We start from the raw sequence: 21,059 nt of genomic DNA, 5'->3' as shown, positions 1-21,059 counted from the left end.
CCTACATGGACTAAGAAATCAATGTGTTTCATGGATTCTTCACAGAGATTTCTGCTTTAAGAAACTTTTTGCAGAGATGTTGATTATCTTGTTACTTAAGTCATATGAAGGATTACATTAATATTAAACTTCGTATTTGGATGGTTGTTTCATACTTCTCAGGCTTTAATGCCCTTCCAATTTTTAAGCTTCGTAGTTTTAGTAGAAATGTTTTGGAACTGTGGAAACTTATTGACTGCATAAAGACTTTATAAATTTGTAGGCTCCTTAGGTATTTAGTAAAATTCATTGGGACTTCACTTTTGGACTTTTAAACCTTGTAGGTTTGACAAATTTCTTAAAACCTTCATTAACTTTTAAACTCTTAGTAACTTTGTATTCTTTGTCACCTCTTTCTCGGATTTATAGGGTTTTTCAACTTAAAAACTTCCTTACCCCTTATTGGATCTTGGGGATTTTGTAATCCCTTGCTTTTTGAATTTAGGGGGTGATAAAAATTCTTAGTATCTTTGTGGTACCCCTTGCTTCGCAGAGTTGAAAGGGGGCTAATCTTCATGGTACTCCTTGCTTCCCAAAATCAAGGGGCATTATACTTTTTGAATCTTTGCGGTACTCCTTGCTTCTCAGAATTGAATGGGTATAATCTTCTTGGAATGTTGATGGATCCACTTGTCTCTCGGAATCAAGAAGCGTTAAACTTCTTGAAATCTCCATGGCACCCGTTTCATAGAATCAAGGGGAATTATACTTTTTGGAATCTTTGTGGTACTCCTTGCATCTTAGAATTGAATGGGGCTGATATTCTTTGAATCTTGATGGTAACATTTGTCTCTCGGAATCAAGAAGTTGTTTCTTAGAATCAAGGAGAATTCACTTCTTGGTCAGGACTACTTTGTGCTTTGGGGTTTCTAGACTTCTGATAAGCTCCCATACTATGGAATATCTTATTCTCTTGGACTTCATGGTGGCCATCAAGAAGCTATTATTATTTCTTGTAGTTTTTTAGTCTTAATATTTGTTGGCGTCATCTGTGTCAACAATCTTTAGACGTGGTGTTATTTAGACACTAACTTCTTGGCTCTAGGAGTGCAATTCTTTGGTCAAAATAAGTGTTTTCTTCTTGTAAATAGGACAGTTGAATGTTTTAAAGCTGTTATAAATAAGTGGTTTCTTCTTTAGACATAACGTGTCCTATTACTGCATATTTTGAATGTTGTAAAGCTGTTATAAATAAGTGGTTTCTAATTGTAAATAGGACATTTGAATTTCAAAGTTATGAAATGGGAAACTGATCATCTCAAAGTGATCACAGTTTTTGCAAACTTTTTTACATGGTTCCCTAGTACTTTTGAGTTTTGATTACCACTGATTCCGAGTGGGCATATGCTAACCTTCTATTTCATGAGTTGATCATTTTTACGAAACCTTCAACAAGTATCAAAAGTAAATGAAGAAAAAAAGGACAACCTCAAGGGTCAGGTTTGTAGCTACTTTAACTCATTTTTTTCCTTGTTCTAAAGGTTAACCTTCAATTCCCATCTGAATGACTTAATGTTCAATTCTCATCCTAATTATCATCAAACCCTTGTCTCAAAAATATGGGTACTGGCGTTATTGAAACCAAATGATGAGTTCGGTTTAGTTGAAATTTCAAAAAATTAGACTATTTATGGAAATTGTTACTGAACTTTATTATCATGTTATTTGCTAGCTGAGCAATCATAACCACTATGCATTTGTGGCTTTCGTAGTACTACATTCACTTAAATAATCGCTACAAAGCTCGTTCCAAGAATGAAGTCATTAGCTATCAAAAAATGGGAATGTCTCGTGATCTTACACGCCAAAAAATTAAAAGCAACATTAATTTGTGCTCAGGAGACAAAAATATGCCAGTGAGTTTGAACCTCCTCTACATATCTGGTTCTTAGTTATTTAAACAATATGATTTGTTTTAATTTGCTATTATTCTATTCATCATTAGCTTGCAATTCAAATAGACGATTCACTGGAATGCTTACCTAAAGGGTGGACTGTGGAGATCAGAACCCGGAAGTGTGGTTCACAAATTGGAATGCAATACAAGGTACCTAATAATACCTATTACTACGCCTGGTGGTCATTTCTAAGAGATACCATTCTCTAGCTGTGGTTCTCAAACGTTTTTTCATCAGGTGTAATCAATGTAAAATTTTAAGTACCATAATCAAAATGTCATTCTTTTTTAAAATATGGCTTCTTAATCCTTGTTAATGGTCGAAATATGGATATATTTTAGGAATGAGTCTTCGATGTTTTGAATGTTATCACGGTAGACTTTAGTGTTATATTGATCAAGTAAAAGATAAATAACAAGGAAATTCTTTTTTAAAAGATGGCTTCTTAATCCTTGTCAATGGTCAAAATATATCTAGTTTATATATACCATGTTTTTCCATAGGTTTAGCTGTTCCACTATGGATTCATAATGTTAATCTTCTCTACAAAATATTTATGAGAGTTTGATTCAAGAATGTTAAAGTGGAGTTGAGCTCAAAGATTTGGTATGAGCCATTCCATCCAACATTTGTCGGAGATGAAAGGGTGCAAATGACACTTGATGGACATTAAAATGGATTGTGAAGCTTGTAAAAGAAAATTGCATGATTTATAAACATGACTATTTAATTATTTTCAAGCATGATGTATACTCCTTATGTGTTCAAGTTCTTATTACTTTTCAGTTTCTTTGTATCTAGGTAGGTATTTTCGACCTCCTTTTTGAAATTATACTTAAAAAAACAGGCTATACAATCTTTCTTTGGATTGAAAATTCTAGTGAAGGGAAAAATTGGAAAGGAATGTAAGAAGCATTTTTATCACATTTATTTATATGTTAAAATAATGATAGCGGGGAGATGGTTTGCTTGTTTGGTTTTGGGTTCTTATGGCGTGACTTGAGGGATTAAATGAAAAGCTTTTTCTATTGTTGCAATCTGCTAGAAAAAATTGATAATGTCAACACCCACAAAGATACAATAAAATGCACATCAAGGAACTAGTGAATCTCTAAGACGACTCATACTTATCAGACTCACTGATGTCAAGGTACTTATATCTGGTTAGCTTTTGTACATGGAAAATCCAACTAACCTGAAAGACAATGGAGGAATGGAAGAGGCCCCTAGGAGAAACAAACTAACAAATTGAAGGATTGATTTATTTAATAATAGGGAAATCCCTTCTACAAATCAATGTCATAGAGTTGTATTGAAATTATTTGGGACCCTCAGAGCCTCCCTTGGAGACCTTGATTACGTCTGTATTACATTTTGTAGCAATAAAATAGTAGGCATAATTGGTGGAACAATTTTTTTTACCAAACTACTCTTTGTGAGCATGGGATTTGGTAGAGTTCTTATTTAATGTCATGTGGGCCCAATACTTAAGCCCGCACGACCCATGTCTTATTTCTCATTAATTTAAGGTTGTTTGGGCCCAATACTTAAGTTCACACAATCAACCACATATTTTTAATGTAAAAAAGAGCCTGAACCATATTGGGAATGACCTACTCATCCTCTTCTCCATGTTCCTCCTTTCCTTAACCCTAACTTCTAACATGGTTTCAGAGTACTTTTACCTTTAGACTTGCTTGATTTCCTTTTTTTTCTATCAATTCTTAATCCCTTTCTTTTTCCTCTTCAATCTGGTACTTCCAAATCCTAAGGCCTTGGTTCCATAAAGGGATTGGATGTTTGAGGTTTGTTTATTTGCACCTAGATGTTTATCTAGGGCTTCTTTTGTGTTCATTCAAGGTGTTTATGAATGATTGGGAAATTGGTGGACAATCTTGAAGTCTAAAATTTAGTTTTAAAAAAATTGTGAATAGTGTCCCGTGAACAATGTTTTATGTGTGAACAATGTTTTTTGCGTGTGAACTATGTTTTATGTGTGAACAGTGCTATGTGGACAATGTTTTTTGCGTGAATAGTGTTTTCTACTAAAAAACTCGACTTCTTGATTAATAGTTTGAAATTTTGTCCGGATCTCAATTTGGGTTTTGCGATTTTATTCTGATCATTGTTTCATTGGCTTCTCAATCTTAGCAATATCCCAATGGATATTCTATATTTGTTTGAGATTTTTTTTTATTACTTTTGTGGTGGAAATCCTCAAATTTGCCATCCGGGGAGATGCTCAGATCACCTCTGTCAAGCTCAATGACACTAATTATCTCCCATGATCACACTCTGTTTGAGTATTACTTTGTGCTAAGAAGAAATCAAGGTTTTTGATTACGGATCCACCTCCTCGAGATGACAAACGGTATGAAAATTGGCAAAAGGATAATTTTTTGGTTATAACATGGTTGTGAAACAGTATGGAGCCCTCTATTTCCTCCAATGTGATGTATTTGGATATAGCAAAATAGATCTGGCTAGCCATACAAGAGATGTACTCTCAAGAAAAGAACGTTTCTAGGGTATATAATATATTTAAGGCCATGTTTACTACTAACAAGGAGACAAATCCTTAAGTGATTATTATAGTTTTCTTTAGGGTATGTGGGAAGAACTTCAGCAATATCAGGTTTTGACTGCAGACCTTGAGACTCAGAAAAGGTAGCGAGAAGAATTTCAGGTTGTATTGTTTCTTTCTAACCTGAATCCAGAGTATGCTTCTTTGAAAGGTCAGATTTTTGCTAGTTAGTCTTTACTAACTGCTATCAATGCCTTCTCTCATTTTTAACGTGTTTCTCTTGGGAGTGTCTTGACTACAACTCCCAAAGAGTCACCAACATTGGTTTCTAGTGGTTCATCTGCCTCTCTTCATGATCGTGGTAGAGAAGCTTGCGGTGGCCGTGGTATAGGAGGCCATAATGGTAATTTAAAGTGTACATATTGTGGCTACACTGGCCACACGGAGCAATTTTGTTGGGGTAAATAGGGTAAATCTGTTTGGGCTAATCAGGCTCAAGAGGAACTTCATCAAAGTTACATTGATTCCACTTACATCTAACGTTGCGTTTCTTACTACACAGTTGGGAGAGATTTTTCAAAGTTGACTACCTTGACTGCGGGACCTATTCTACTCACAGCTACTATGTCTACTTTAGGTAATCCCACATTAATGGTTGCTAAGTCTCCATCTTAGATCATCGATTCAGGAGCTAGTGCCTAAATGTTTGGTATATCTCGTTTATTTTCTAATTTTCATTTTCTTAATTTGCACATTGTACTAGCTGATGGGTCCACTCGTAATATTGTTGGAATAGGTGATGTTTTTTCAAACTCATCTCTTTCCTTATCTTCTACTCTTTTGGTCCCTGATTTTCCCTTTAATGTACTTTCTTTTAGTCAGCTTACAAAATTATTACAATGCTTTGTAATCTTCTTCCCTTCTTATTCTGTCTTTTAGGATCCTAAGACGAGGAAGATGATTGGTTTGGGACATGAGAAAAATGGATTATATTATTTAATGCACGATGTGCTTACTTTTGTCTTGAGTGCTTCCGTTTTACTTTTTCAATGGCACTATCGGTTGGGGCATGTGTCTTTGTCTAATTTACGTCGTGTTATTCTTAAGTTGAGTTCAGTGTCAGTTTTAGAATGTGAGGCTTGCCAATTGGGAAAGGATCACCGTAGTTCTTTTCCTAGTGGTACTGAGAGTCGTCAATCAAGTCTTTTTGATGTAATTCATACGAATATTTGGAGTCCGTCAAGAATAAAAAGTTTATCTAATTTTCATTACTTTGTAGTGTTTGTGGATGATTATTCCCGTATGACATGGTTCTACTTATTGAAAGATCGTACTAAATTACCTCATGTTTTGTTCATTTTTTTTATAAAGAAATTTCAGTCCAATTTGACAAACTTGTGCAAATTTTATGTTCTGATAATGCCTTAAAATACATGCAATCTTCTATTCAATCTTTTTATTCAGATAATGACATTGTTTATTAGACCAGTTGCGTTAATACTTCTCAATAGAATGGTATTGCTTAGCAAAAACATCATCATTTACTTGACATTGCTCGCACCATTATGTTTTAGATGTATGTACCTAAGCCTTATTGGGGTGATGTTGTCCTTACAACTTGTTATCTTATTAATTGCATGCTATCATCAATTTTAAATGGTCAATCACCTTTCTTTATGATTTATTCTCAAGTTAATTTTTTTGTTACTCCTAGAATCTTTGGTTGTGTTTGTTTTATTCACAAATTTGAGTCTATATTGGGTAAACTTTTTCAAAGATCCATCAAGTGCATCTTTCTAGGTTACTCTTGTACATAAAAAAGGTATAAGTGTTATTGTCCTGTTACTCAACGCTACTATGTAAGTGTTGATGTGGCATTCTTTGAGGTTACACCTTATTTTTCTTCTATCGGTACCTCATTTGATTTGGATCTTGTGTCTTATCTTCAGGGGGAGTTGTTTCCTACAGTTTCTTCTCTCTTGTGCTTTTAATTCTTCTTGTAGGTCATCCTTCCACTGTGCTTCTTAAAGTAAATCAACGCACTCGTTTCTGAGCACCTTCATTTTCTTTGCCAACCCCAAATCTATCATCAACTTGACTTAAGGTTCCTCCACATCCATCAGCATCTACTTCAACCTCTAGTGATCTTCTTATTGCTTTATGAAAAAGGTATTAGATCTTGCACTAAACACGCAATTGCTGATTTTATGTCTTTTCACTGGATGTCACCTTCATTTTGCTAATTTGCACTTTCCTTGTCTTTTATTTTTGTTCCTACTTCTTATACGTAGGTATTATCATCTTCTGGGTGGAAACTAGTAATGGATGAGGAGATTGCAGCACTTCATCATAATCATACTTGGGATCTATCTCCGCTTCTACCTAGGAAGCAAGTTGTGGGGTGTAGATGGGTGTATACAATTAAGTTAAAAAGGATTGGTTATAGTGAGATTTTCTCTCCAGTGGCTCGTTTGAACTCTGTTAAAGTTCTAATTTCTATTGCAGTGTGTTATGCTTGGCCTCTATATTAGTTGGATATTAAAATTGCCTTACTACATGGAGATTTGTTGGAAGAGTTATATATGGAGCCGCCACCTTGATATGTTGCCTCTAGTAAGATTGGACTAGTATGTTGTTTACAGAAGGCAATCTATGGGCTGAAACAATCGCTTAGAACTTGGTTTGATAAATTTAGCTTAGTTCTTCTCGCCAATGGATTTGTTAGGTCTATTTTTGATCATTCAGTATTTGTGAGGCCCTCTTTTGGTGGAATTAATGTGTTGATATTTTAAGTGGATGATATCATCATCACTAGAAGTGATCTTAATGGTATCTTAGATTTGAAGACTCATTTAACTAAACAGTTTCACACAAAAGACTTGGGTCTTCTTCGCTACTTCTTGGGTATTGAAGTAGTTTGTTGCAAAGAAGGTATTAGTTTGTCTCAGAGGAAGTATATTCTGGATTTGTTATCTGAGACTGGTACTTTGGGTTCTTAGCCAGTTGATACTCCTATAGATCCCACTACTAAGCTTGATGCTAAACATGGGGGTGATTTATTATGATGCAGGACATTACCATAGGTTAGCTAGCAAACTAGTCTACCTGACTGTCAATCGCCCATATATTATTTTTGTTGTGGGAGTAGTTAGCTAATTTATGCATGCTTCGCGACAAACTCATTGGGATGCTATGTTTAGGATACTGAGGTATCTGAAGGGGTCATCAGGCAAAGGATTATTGTATAGACCTTCACCCCTTATATCCATTATTGGCTTCTCAAATTTTGATTGGGTAGGAAGCCATATTGATCATAGATCTACTTCTGGGTATTGTATCTTCGTGGGTGGTAATTTGGTTACTTGGCGTGGTAAAAAACAAGAAGTTGTAGTTCATTCCAGTGTTGAAGTAGAATATAGGGCGATAACACATACTGCATGTGAGATGCTTTGCATTTAGAGTTTTCTAAAGGAGATGAGGATTGAAGTCTTACTCCTATCCGTATGTATTGTGATAATCAGACTGCTGTTTATATAGTTAGTAATCCAGTATTCCACGAGAGAACCAAACACATTGAGGTTGATTGTCACTTTATTCATGATATGATGATGGCTAAGAAGATATCTACTCCCTATATCAAGTTAGAAAAACAGTTGGGAGATGTTCTTACAAAACTATTGTCCAGGAGTTCCTTTCTTACTTTTTCTACTAAGTTGGGCATGTCAGATTTGTATACTCCAGCTTGAAGGGGAGTATTAAAGTTATTATTTATTGTTGTGTGGGTCCAATACTTAAGACCACACGACCCATTGAACTTTTGGTGAATTTAGGCCGATTTTACCAATTTATGGCTTGGCCAATTGAAGTTCACTTGTAATATGTTGTAAGTCTAATTGTTCAAGATTGAAACCATAAGATAGATGATGAGAGTTTTAAACAATTATGTTTTAATTTTTTTTCGACATTTTCTTACTCCCGTGAGATTCCTAGTTGAAAACAAACACGGTGCTAAGGGGTTTTCAAGTAACTAATAACTTATAAAAGTTGTAATCATGTTAAAAATACTTCTTGGTTTATTAATTATCTCTATTGTGGCTTACCAAATATCACCCACTTCAATTCTTGGATGATGGTATATTCTATTCGAGAGCTTCCATAAAGCCAATGGAGGGTTTGAGATTTATTCTCTTTTACAAGTTAGTAACTAATTTAGCGAAAATCCAAATGATGGGTGTGGAGGAGGTAAAAAATATTTGATGGATGGCAGAATGTAAGGATTGCAAACCTGCCATCTTCCGAAATATTATTATGGTTTTCCTTTCTGGGCTAAGAATAGGTCTAAAACTATCTGAGATCCATTGGTGGGGAAGTTTACTTCTTCCATAACCTTTTTTATCTCTTATTGTGCGTTTTAGGATCTAAGGTTGGGGAAGATGATTGATAGTGAAGTTGAGTCTTGTGGACTCTACCATGTTGAATATAATTCATTGTTTGGACTTTTTTTTTATCTTGTGTGTTTGTATTAGAACATGTAGTTTGTAAGTTGGGTAAGCACCATTGCATTGTTTTCACCTCATGTTGATAACTGTTGTTTGCCTCCTTTTTCATTGGTTCATATTGAGGTTTGGGAACATTCTTGGGTCCTGTTTATGTACTTGATTACTTTTGTGAATGATATTTCCAGAATGACTTGGTTATACATCATAGAAGATCATTCTAAAGTACAATATATTTTCTGAACCTTTCATATGGAGATAGAAGAACTCAATTTGCTTGAAATATGTGTTCCCAAACATTTTCTGGGGGAATGTTATTGTGTCTTTTTGGTAGGTAGGCTGGAATTGAACCCACTACCATGAGGTTACATTGCACTGTCAACAAACTACGATATGGTCAAAGCCTGTGAATATTTTGTTCTTACTGCTTTCTATTTAATCAGTGTAATGCTAACATCTAACCTTTTCTATTACCCCGTGTATTTGATTTATCCATGTTTCTTACTTATGAGACTGTTAAACTTCGTCCTTCGTGTATGTAATGTGTCTTTCTTTGGTTCACTCCTAGATAGAGAGTATTGTTGTTATAGTCCCTCATTCATAAGTAGTTTTTCTCAACTAATGCCATCTTTTTTTATTTTGAGTTTCCCTTTTGCTAATGGAGGTGAGGTGTTAGATTCTTCTTTTATCTATTCCTTTTCTTGTTTTCATGTTAATCAATCCCAGGCCATAAAGTTAAGATTGGGTAAGACCTGGATCAGAAAGGTCCCTATTGGTGATTGGAGATACCTTAAGTCCAGGCAATCCACCTTCCCTCTTCTCACTTCATTCCTTTCGAAGCCCAGCTAATCCACTGAGCCATCTATTCCAATCATTATTTATCGGGATCGGAGCTGGCCCCAGGCCAGGTGGCGGCTTTGATTTATGCAAAGGAGTTACATACTCCTAGTGTTTTGTGCAAGCCTTCACAACAGTTTTAATATATATATATATAATATATATATATATATATATAGATATTCTTCTCATTCCATCTCTCAGTTTATGTGTCACCTTCTTGCCATTAGTATGTTTTCGCATCTTGACATCTATGTATATTCATTCTCTCAAGGAAGCTTTTTTATACTGGCTAAGAGAAAGACTATAACCGAGGAGTTATCTATTTTTTCTCCTGTGCGAAGCTTAACTCCATTTGTTATTTTATCCCTCGTTGCTAATTTTTCTTGCCATCTTCTTTATCAGTTTGATATAGAGCATGCTTTTGTTTATGGCAACTTACGAGAAGTCTATACCTGAACACTAAATAACAGATTAATAGGTAAATTCATTTACCTTACCATCACTTGGCCATGCATGTCATATGCAATTTTTTTGGTTAGTTCATACATTCTCCTAGGATTCTGGCTATGGATGCACTGATTCCTTTTCTAAGGTACTGAAAAGGATCTCCAAGTTGTGGTCTTAAACATAGGTATGATGGGCCTCTTCGGGCTAGAAGCAATTTTTTTATTTTTTTTTGATAGATTAAAGATCAAGATAATTTCATTAAAAAATGGGGGTAGGTGACCACCCAAAAGAGTACAAAAACAAAAGACCTATCAGAAGAAACACCCCACACTAGACACTACTCCATGACTAGATTACAAACCCCTCTCCCATCTTACAACAAAATTCTCAAAAAAGATGCCCCAAATTTCTTTAAATTGTTTACACCAGAAAAACAAAAGAGCTAAGATGGTTAACTTAATATCTCGAGGCCCTTAATCCTTTAGATAGGTTTGGATCGATCTCCTTTAGATAGGTTTTCTACTACATGGAGGAGTAAGAAAAGTAGATCGAGTGTTGAGATGAAGTACAAAGCCATAGAATGTGCTACATGTAAGAGCAGAAAACCAACAACGTATGTGCTAGGTTAGAAAAGAAAGAGGAAAGTTGAGAAGAATGGAGAACATGAAGAACTGAATTCATGTCTCCCAGAGATTTCATTTATATTAACAACTACTTCAAGTGACTAAACTACGCCTATTTATGATAATGAAATACTAATAGGTACATGTAGATCTCCAAGTTGTGGTCTTATGCATAGGTATAATGGGCACCTCAGAGCTAGCAGCTTTTTTTTTTGTTTATATAGGTAAAGATCAAGATAATTTCTTTTAAAAAACGGGGTCAAGGTGACCACCTAAAAGAGTACAAAAATAAAAGACCTATGAAAAGAAACACCCCACACTAGACACTAGTCGATGACTAGATTGCAAACCCTTCTCCCATCTTACAACAAAATCTTCAAAAAGATGCCCCAAAATTCTTCAAACAATTTACACCAGAAAAACAAAGGAGCTAAGATGGCTAACTTAATATCCTGAGGCCTTGAATCCTTCCGATAGGTCTGTATCGATCTCCGTTAGATAGGTTTATTACATGGAAGAGTAAAAAAAGCAGATCGAGTATTGAGGTGAAGTACAAAGCCCTGGAATGTGCCACATGTAAGCATATTTTCTTAAAGAATTGTATGATAGAAATGGGGTTCAAGGTTGTAGAGACTATGGAAATTTGTGTTGCACTACTCAGGCTACCTCCCACATGGCTATTATCTAGTTTTCCATGAAAGAAAGCATAGTTGAGTAAGTTTTCACTCCATTTGTGACAAAGTGGCCAGTAATGAAATCTCTATTGTTTATGTAATGGTGACAAAGTAGAGGTAGTTTCGAGTATTTTGCTTTTATTTACTAAATAGTAACAGTTCTGAAATTTCTTATGATTATGAAACATAGAAGAGTTGGAGAAAAAGGACTCATCACTTTTTTATCCTCATTCTTCTCTCTATTTCTTGGATGTTTAACCCTAAATCCTGATCTCTTCTCAAAGTTTACAAGAGATGACAATGTTTTTTACTCTTGTAGCACGCCTATTGTAACCTTTCTCCTCTATTCAGGCTTGGGATCAACTATGTTTTGTAAAAGAGAGATTGCAAAGACAGATCAGTTATCCATTGTTGTGTTAATATCAGTAAAACACCATTCATCTTGCATACATTATTCTAAAAGGTTGTTTCTTCTGATATTGTAATCAAGAGCGGATAAGGTCTTTTAGATTATTCAATCAGAATTTTACGAAGACTCCAAAGCACCACTAAACTTATTGTGAACAGCTGTGTGGACTTTGTTGCCCCCCAAAGTAAGGTGAAGAAAAAAGATTGGGACAAGAGGAGAGAGAGAGAGAGAGAGAGAGAGAGAGAGAGAGAGAGAGAGAGAGAGAGAGAGAGAGAGATTTGATCCAAGGTCCAACCCCCTCTTGGGCAGTTTCGTTCCACTTTTATATTGGGGCAGAGGTAGGAGAGATATCCTATGGTTATTTCTCGTCGTATCCTCTTCTGACAGGGTGGTCATGACCTGTCTCTTCCAGGTCCGATGTAAGGTCCTGTCAGTGTAGTAGTTGTGACCTGTCCCTTTCAAGTCTGAGGTAAGGTCACGCTAGCATTTAATTTTGCAAATAATGAAGGGAGGGAAATTTTAATTGTTTTCTCGTAGCTTTAACAAAGGCTCTTTATGTCTATTTATGCCTATTTGTTTTTATTGCAGTGTTACATTGATCCATTAACTGGATACAAATTCTATTCCATGAAAGCCGTTTCCCATTATCTCAAGACTGGAAAGCGCAATAACTACACGTCCCAACTGAGGAATAGAGGAATTGAACTGCACTCCACAGAAAATGTTTGTTTTTCCATAATCTATTATTTTTTTTTGTAACAAATCACATGTTCTTTGTTTTTTTTTACTTTAGCTATGTTTAATATTCAAGGTTTAATTTTCATGGTATATATTCTTAGGCTCTTCAAACCAAGGAGATAGCAGAAGGGTTGCCTGCAGGATGGATCAAGGAAATCAAAGTTAAAATGAATGGAGATCGAACTAGAAGGGACTCGGTATCCATCTCTCACTATGCCTTCAACAAACATTAATCTCTACTTGATGGGCCTGTGAATCCAATATTGAAGTTCCATATTATTATTATATAATTTTTCCCACAGCTAGTTGTTTCTTTCATTTGATGCTTGGCTGCATTCATCAATTATTTTTCATACAGTCGGAAGTTTTTTTTTTTTAAACCTTTTTTGTCTATTAGTTCTTTTCTTTAAACTCTAATTACTTCATTCAGAATAAAAAATTTGTATACATTTTAATTTGGACTTAATTGCTACAGTATTACATTGATCCCGCAACTGGATATGTATTCCGCTCTAAAAGGGAAGTTCTTCGTTATCTTGACACTGGAGAAGTTGGAAGACGTGTAATCAAACCAAAGACAAGAGGAATCAATCACATGGAGTCAATAGATGAAGAAATCTCAGTGAGTGCAAATCGTTCATTCCCCTATAAAGTAATTTCAGTCCCTAAGTTGGATTTCTTAGTTTTCCTATAACTGTATTGTCATTAGATTTTCCCTACCAGATTTTTGTTATGAATAATAATACTAAACTGACTCAAAAAAAGATACTTAAACAATAGATTTTTTCCTTGTGTATCTCGAGCAAAAAATCTATGGTTCTGTGCACATTCCACGTCAGTTGAGTATTTTTTTTTCATTATTAAGATTATGATTCTTGGTATTTCAAAAGATTGAAACTATTCATAAAAAAATGCTTCCATTCCTACAATCACTGTTATGAGTATGCAACAAGCTCTTTAAAAAAGCAGAACTAGTCTCCCTTCTGCAGATAAATATATAATCTTTTTTATTTTTTTATTTTTTTTGTTAAATATAATTGCATGTACTTTTATTCAGTTTTTTAAATTCTTTTTTACCTTTCTATCCTCTCTTAGTTGCCTGCTGCAGCCAAGAGACAGAAACTAGGTGGCAGCACAAGGAGAAGACGCTGTGTCATCGGCAAAAGCTCAAGGTCAAATAAAACAGTAAAGGATGAGCAGATCCTGGAACCATCTGTGATACAAGAAAAAAATTCAAACTTGCTGCTTGCTTTAGATCAGTATCAAAATGGTGATCTCGTATTTGTCCTTCATTTTTCCATTTCTTTCTAGTTATTTTGATGGGGACAATCTTAAAGTTCAAGGGGAAAATACTGAGGTCTTCATGTTTTCTATTGAACTGGTTGAGGTGTTGAAAACTCAAATAATCTCCATTCATAGGGTAGCTATATAGAGGATCATATAGTTATATGCTATGAAGTATTTATCAGTTTCAACAAATTTTTTAACTTTTTATTTTATTTTTTTATTTTATCTGAACTGTATACTTTACAGGTGGGGAATGTAGTAACCTGAGTGTCTTAGGTCCTCCAGAGTCTGAGAGCTCAAAGAAAAGGAAAAGGGAGGACAAGGTTTGTGCTAAAAAACAGCTTGTTTCAACTCCACCTACAGCTGGGGTTGGCATAAAAAAACATGGAAACCGGAAGTCCCAGCTTGTCTCAAATAATTATCCTCGCCGAACTTCAAAACGGCTGGCTGGGCTCAAAGCCGAGCCCACACCAGACTTGGTGTCCAGCGACCATACTAGTCTTCTAGTAAAGGAGGCTGAGGCTGGTCCATCTTTGGGTACTTGGGCTTGTAAGGCATCTGAGCCGGAAATAGAGTCTAAACCTCTTGCTTCAATTGACACGAAAGAGCCATCAGAAAGTGAAAAGCCAGTAAATGATGGTGGGCATATTGAAGAAGGAGCAAAGAAGACAGTTGAGAAGCCAAAAGAGCTGATTGGAAGTGATGAAAAGGATGATGAAAAACCAGGATCCCCAATCAAGTTCTCATTTGGTGATTCATGGCCTGACCCATGCCTTGAATTTGCATACAAGACTCTTACCGGTGTGATTCCAGTGGAGAATAATAAGCTTGGCATAGACATGGACATGGATAGCTTTTTTCCAATTCCCCTCATTGCATCAAAAGTTCAACCACCTCAGGTTCAGGAGGGGAGCAAGTGAATGTCAAAAGAGAGTGATCTTTTTTTTACTGTATAAAAATGACTCAAAAGATCTGTATAAAACTTCCTTTTTTGCCTTGTTCATAACCTCTTCTTCCAATTTTTATTTTTATCCCTCTAAATTATATGGTAGACTCAACTACACACATTGATTCTAACTTTGGAGAGGTTTAGAATTGTGAAACGTTTTATCAATATACACACTAAGTACTACCCATCAATGCACAAGTTACGTGTGTTATAGAAAAATTAAAACAAAATAAACTTTGATCACACACACATATATCCTCATCCACATGTCAATTCAAAATCAAATCATAAATTTCTCCCCCCTTTTTTCTCATAAATTGACAAAGGAAGAAGTAATCACAAATAATATCAAATAAGGAACAAGCAGAGTCCATAATCAAGAAGAGAGAAATCAAGAACTGATAGTTTTTTATCTAAAATATACACTTATAAAAAACTTAACTAGAGCTGTGTCGCAATGTCATCGGTCTGCAGTCAAGTGGAGGAGGATATATAGTCAGGAAATTGATCTAGATGAGAGATCAAATCAACAACTCTGAATTAATCTCCAAAGCCGGTTGTATATGGTGCACATTATCCTCTTTCCTCGTCAGTTACTCTAATGGTAATTGATGTCCGTCCAAAAAGTATGCGTCTCATCTCTAAATGAATTAAGGAAAATCTTCTCGGAATGCATAATAGTGGTCTGAAAATTCGTAAATTGCTAGGTCTGCGCCTGCTCGCACAAGGCTAACAACAATTTGTCTATATGCCCATCATCTAGCTAGGATAACTACATTTAGATGTAAGTATATATGTAACATGAAAGTTGATCTCTCTTGGCCTCAATATGGGCACACTCGATAATAAATGTAAAGATAATCGTTGGTAGATCTAATGAAATAAATTACCTCTCAAGTATAAAATTTGAAGATGATCAGTTGTCAGCTAGATAGAGTGGCCAAAGGGAAAAATATCTGATGAACAAATCATGTTGAGTAGACAATATTGCTCAAGAACATGATATGTCCATCAGATAAAGGTACTACATAGTGTCTTAGTCAAAAGACGATGATCAATCTTGAAGATGTATGTCACTCACAAGAGAGAATCGAATAGTGTTAGTGACTATGAATGCCTAAAAGTGTAGAGGTAGACTCAGCAGATCCTCTGGTATAAGTACGTGTTAGAGAATAAGATGCATGAGACACACAATATCATTGTTAGTGTATCTCATCATATCATGGAAGGTTGTGATGGAGGATATTCTAGAATAATTATAGATATTTATAATTTATCAATTAGAATATTCTAGAATATTTATATTAGGTACTTTCCATATATATTGATCTCTCATTGGAGAGATTTTAGAGATAAAAAAAAAATGAGATTGTGTAAAATGAATATGTGAAATTGGGAGATTTGTAGAGATATAGAAGGAGGTGTGTTTTTTATTGAAAAAAAACCCTAGAATAATAGCAAAGGAGAAAATAAAGGAGATTCAGGTTTGGTGATGGCACAACAATGGTAGTAGCGCCATCGCCGAAGAAAGACACACTAAGATCGAGCTCTAAGTAGAGCTTAGACTTTGATACCATGTAGAAACATGAATTTTATTGAGAATTCTTGAATGAATATTACATACACCCCAATAAAGTATCTAATTTATAAGCATTTACATCAACCAAGATGTATGGAAACTACCTAATATAAATATTTTAGAATATCTAATTGATATATTCTAAATGAGTCGTGCTGGAGTAACATTGTGGGGAACATTTCTGACATGGAAGTGTGTAGGAACCATAGATGCTTTTCATCAAGAACTCACTCATATCTCAATGACAAGCATCTATGGTTCCTACACACTTCCATGTCAGAAATGTCTCCCATGATATTACTTCAACATTATCCAATATAAATATCAATAAATATTCTAGAATATTCTCCATCACAACCTTCCATTTGTGATGAGATACACTAGCAATGATATAGTGTATCTCATGCATCTTAATACAACGCATCTTTTCTCTAATAGTACGGAACCTAAGAGTCTTACTATCGATGTCATGTATGTTCGCATAAAAGCAATGACTATGAGCACATCCCTCAAGAGTGTAAATGGGCTCCTATCTACGATCATGAATTCACCTAGGAATAATGAATTGAGGAAACTCAACTTAGGCCACGAACATCTCTAGAATAAGCTTCCTAGAAGTTATGAAAGTAATGTACGTCAAAGATAAGAAAAATCAAACAAGTCATGAACCTCTTGACGCCTAGCCAACTAGGTCTCTTCTTCAATCCTAAAGAAGAAGTAACATGTGTAGTTCCTTGACTGGTCGTGTGCATGTCATGCAGCTACAAAACGTGTATCTGCGGCCTGATGATAAACTTGATCAGAAGGATTGCAGAAGTGCCCTCATTAGTGGGAGGAGTCCTTAGCCATGAGATATAGTATCCCAACGATCAACGACAAGAAAAACATATGTGAACTTGAAGAAATCAAGTAGAGCAGATGATGGAAATAAAGGAAGCAGGAAACCTCTAAAAGATCTAGAAAAAATGAGTAAATCCTAATAAAGAGAGTAAGATGGTAGTAGAGAGAAGAGTGGAAAACAAATGAGTCAAAAATCGAATTTAAAATAAAATTAGGTCTAGCATTCATTGTAGTCCCTAATTGATCAAAGTTTAAGGCCGATTGATTGGTTTTTAAGCCCATTATGATCGATTGAGCATAAGAGGTTGATCAATCGGTTTTGAATCAAGTTACATTTATCAAAGCATTTTAGTCGATCAAAATTGAATACAACTCAAATTTTAGTTGATTAGAAAACTTTTCCTTAAAAAAAATAAAGGTGAAATATTTTTATTTAAAAAAAATTTAACTTAAATATTGTGCGGTCGGAATTCGGTAGATGAAAGCGCCCTCGATCCGCGGGGTGCGCGGATTCGCTTTTGACCCTTGAGGTTTGGGAGTCGCCACCTAGTTATTACGGTCTAGGAACCGATCAATGACTCTAAACGGATAAAAACTAATCTAAAACCAAGAAAACTGAATTCGGGGATCATGTTACGGGATTGGAAGGTGTTAGGCACCAATCCCGCCCGGCCAAAGCCGGTCTCTACTAAATTCCCAAGTAAATTACATTGCTAAAACCTAGATAAAAATAAATAATAAAAAAAAATACCTTTCCGATGCAAGGACTTTATTCCCTCAGATCTGACAAAAAGAGCTCCTTGTACCGTGCTCCCTTGCTTCTTTCTGTTTCCGAATTTGACTTCGGATCTCCGAGGCAAGGTATCTCCTTGTTTTTGAATCTAAACTCTTCAAGTTCGTTGAGGATTTGGGAGTGTTTTTAGAAGGCTTTTGGGTGTTTTCTAGACTAAAATTGAATGAGGGATGTTAGCTAAGGAGTTGGGGCTCCAAAACTAGGGTTTATGGGGGGCTAGGGGGGCTTTTAGACCTACTTCTCTTAGGGTTTATGAGTTGATACGAAAATAGGGTGTGAGCACCTCTATTTATAGATGTTTTTAGGGGTTGATTTGGATAGAGTTAGTGTTTAATTAGAGATCTTTTAATTAGAGTTGTGTTTTAGTTTGACTTGTTTTAGGTAGAATTGTGTTTTAATTAGAATTGTTTTAGGTAGAATTGTGTTTTAATTCAAATTGTTTTAGGTAGAATTGTTTTTAAGTTAGAACTCTATTAGATAGAGTTATTATTTAATTAGATCTCTATTATGACTTTTGGTCTTATTTGATTGACTTTTAATGTTTTGACTTTAGTCTTAATTGATTGACTTTCAATATCTTGACTTTAGTCTTGCTTAATTGACTTTAATTTTGACTTCAGTTTCACTTGATTGACTTTTAATATCTTGACTTCAGTCTTTCTTGATTTACTTTAAATTTTTGGAGAAGGCCCCTCCATTATTTCTTTAATTCTTTGAACCCCCAAATGGAGGGGTCCTTAAAGAAATATCCCACGAACCCTCAACAATTTTGCCTGAGAGTCCGATTGATCGATTTTTTAGGTTCAAAATTTTAAATTAATTTCATTAATGTTTTACTTTAATTATTTAATGTTTTATTTATTAATTTTAAATTTTTTTAATTATGAAAATTGTGAAATTACCGTTTTGCCCCCGGAGAGGACTTTTCACGTTTTAAGTCGGTTTTTAATGTTCTAAGATGTTTTAGAATCGATTTTTCGTAAGGAATTCAATGGAAATATTATTTTGTGTTATTTATGAAATTTTTGTGTGAAATGGTCGTGAACTTTATGAGGGGCATTTTCGTAATTTTGTCGAATTCTGTGAAAATTGACGAAATGATTTATTTGGTTTCGATTTGTTGTTTTATGTGTTTGAATGAGTTTTCCTAAGCGTAACGTAGGCTCTAGGGTTGTTTTGAGATTAGGGGTATTTTGGTAATTTGATAGTTTTTAGTGATTTTTATCGTGAAGCTTCTTTTTTATTTGCAAGATGATGATTTCTATGTTTCTAGGGTCGTATTTACCTAGCGTAGCGTGATTTCTAAGGTTTTGTTAGTTCGAGATACCTCATCCGGATTTCTGAAACATATCTGGTAACAAAGTAAAGCAATGGAATACACATCCATCATTGGGAATCATTGCGATCGGGTTGACGAGTTGATTAATCAGGCGGATGCAAAAATGGGGTGTCTACAGTAGACAGCTCTGATGGTCCCAACCCGCGGTCGGAATCCGGTAGACAGCTCTGATGGTCCCAACTCGCACTGATCCGAAGTCATTCCTAGCGCTTCCCTCATCGTGGCGACCTAGTACCTGCCACTGACACTCCGACGCTCAAGTTAGAGAAGTAGAAGAACAGTAATCAGTACTGGTTCGTTCTTAATTTCTCCAGCCAGCCCACTTTTCAATAGTGTTATTTAACCCCCTACCTTACCCTAGGGTTTCCCCTTCTTAGGCTGCAATCATGGGATTTTTGCTGGTTCTACAGGGTTGTTTACCTAATCGAGATCTTTTGGATCGATCAAACTTATCTACGGAGATCCCCTCCAGGATTGGCGTGCATGCAATAGTATCGCGGGTTTCTAGAGGCCAGCCCCACCCTACTTGGCAAGACTGACTTCTCTTATCGTTACGCTGCCCTATTAGCTAGACTAGGGAGATCTCCGCTCTGACCTACCTTACTTGCTGGACAACGCTTCATAAGCTGATCTGTGTCAGGTACCACTTAGCCGACATAGACACATGTAGGTTTAAGATCGTTGCACAATTATTTTCCTATACAATTACCCCCTCTCAAGGAGGCGCAAGATCTCTTCATCTCCTCGAGACGCAATTCTACTTTCTTACTAGCTACTTAGGCCTTTCATAATTGCGCCTACTACTTTCAAATGGACGCATTCAATGCAGCATCGCTTCGAATCTCTACTGATGGCTCAGATGGATTCCTCTTCATCTGTATCCGTCTACGTACTACCCTTGATTTGCGACGCTTCGGCTGGGCTCAAACTATCCTCTCAAGCGTATGTACTCATTTGCCTCTTCTTATAAATGGGGGACTTAGTGCATTTTTCATCTGCTATCATGCTGAAACTCTGTAAATTCGTCTCTGTGTTTTCTTGCGAAGACTCATTATTCCTCTCTTTCTACTTTGTTGCTGCAGTTACCTATTTGCTTTGAGGTAATTTATCATTTTCTTTCTCTGTTAACTTTATTTTCCACACTTGGCCTTTCAATGGCTATTACTACGTCCCAACTTTGACGAAGCCTGTACATTCCTGTTTCAGTGCACATTTGAGTTGACGATGATTTTGATGCCCCTAACGACTGCCACCAGAGAGAAATCTTTATCTATAACAGCTAAATCAAGGTCAACCTTAGTTTCCTTCTTTCTGCTTTACTTAGAGAGGTATTGAGTAAGATAAACTGGGCCCCTGGTCAAATGTCTGTGAACTTCTACCGTTTGGTTGAAGTTGTGGAGAATATGAACGTCACCCCCAATGACTTCCTTTCCCGGTACAACTTGAAGGTCATCCCCCATTGGTCGGGATTTTACTCGCTGTCCTCCAAGAATGCGGCAGTGGCTCTGATCCCTTCTTCCCAGGCTGTAATCCACTGGGAATTCGTCCCTAGCACTCCCCGTAAGGGATTTAGAGTCACCCAAT

At 35.8% G+C, this 21,059-nt stretch overlaps 1 protein-coding gene across 9 annotated transcripts in view; it reads left to right on the top strand.

Annotated features, from left to right (window-relative positions):
• Positions 1-14,981, top strand: part of LOC147391187 (methyl-CpG-binding domain-containing protein 13-like) — a 31,551-nt gene extending 16,570 nt beyond the window's left edge. For 4 of the 9 annotated variants that reach the window (XM_086458605.1, XM_086458611.1, XM_086458608.1 and 1 more), the window contains 7 exons: positions 1,752-1,895; positions 1,985-2,086; positions 12,539-12,673; positions 12,790-12,885; positions 13,164-13,340; positions 13,784-13,958; positions 14,222-14,981. In XM_086458605.1, coding sequence (XP_086314731.1) covers positions 1,752-1,895; positions 1,985-2,086; positions 12,539-12,673; positions 12,790-12,885; positions 13,164-13,340; positions 13,784-13,958; positions 14,222-14,895 — 1,503 coding nt within the window. In that variant the 3' untranslated portion in view covers positions 14,896-14,981. Of the gene's footprint in view, positions 1-1,711; positions 1,896-1,984; positions 2,087-6,410; positions 6,631-12,538; positions 12,674-12,789; positions 12,886-13,163; positions 13,341-13,783; positions 13,959-14,221 lie in introns of all 9 variants that reach the window. The other 5 variants (XM_086458610.1, XM_086458606.1, XM_086458607.1 and 2 more) reach the window with 5 other exon arrangements.
• The last annotated feature ends 6,078 nt before the right edge of the window (positions 14,982-21,059 follow it).

The sequence above is a fragment of the Akebia trifoliata genome, chromosome 11 (genome assembly GCF_017979445.1).
Source record: "Akebia trifoliata isolate Shusen 1 chromosome 11, ASM1797944v1, whole genome shotgun sequence".
Classification (NCBI taxonomy): Eukaryota; Viridiplantae; Streptophyta; class Magnoliopsida; order Ranunculales; family Lardizabalaceae; genus Akebia; species Akebia trifoliata.
Note: the sequence above shows the minus strand (reverse complement) of the source record. Positions and strands in the feature narration are given on the sequence as shown.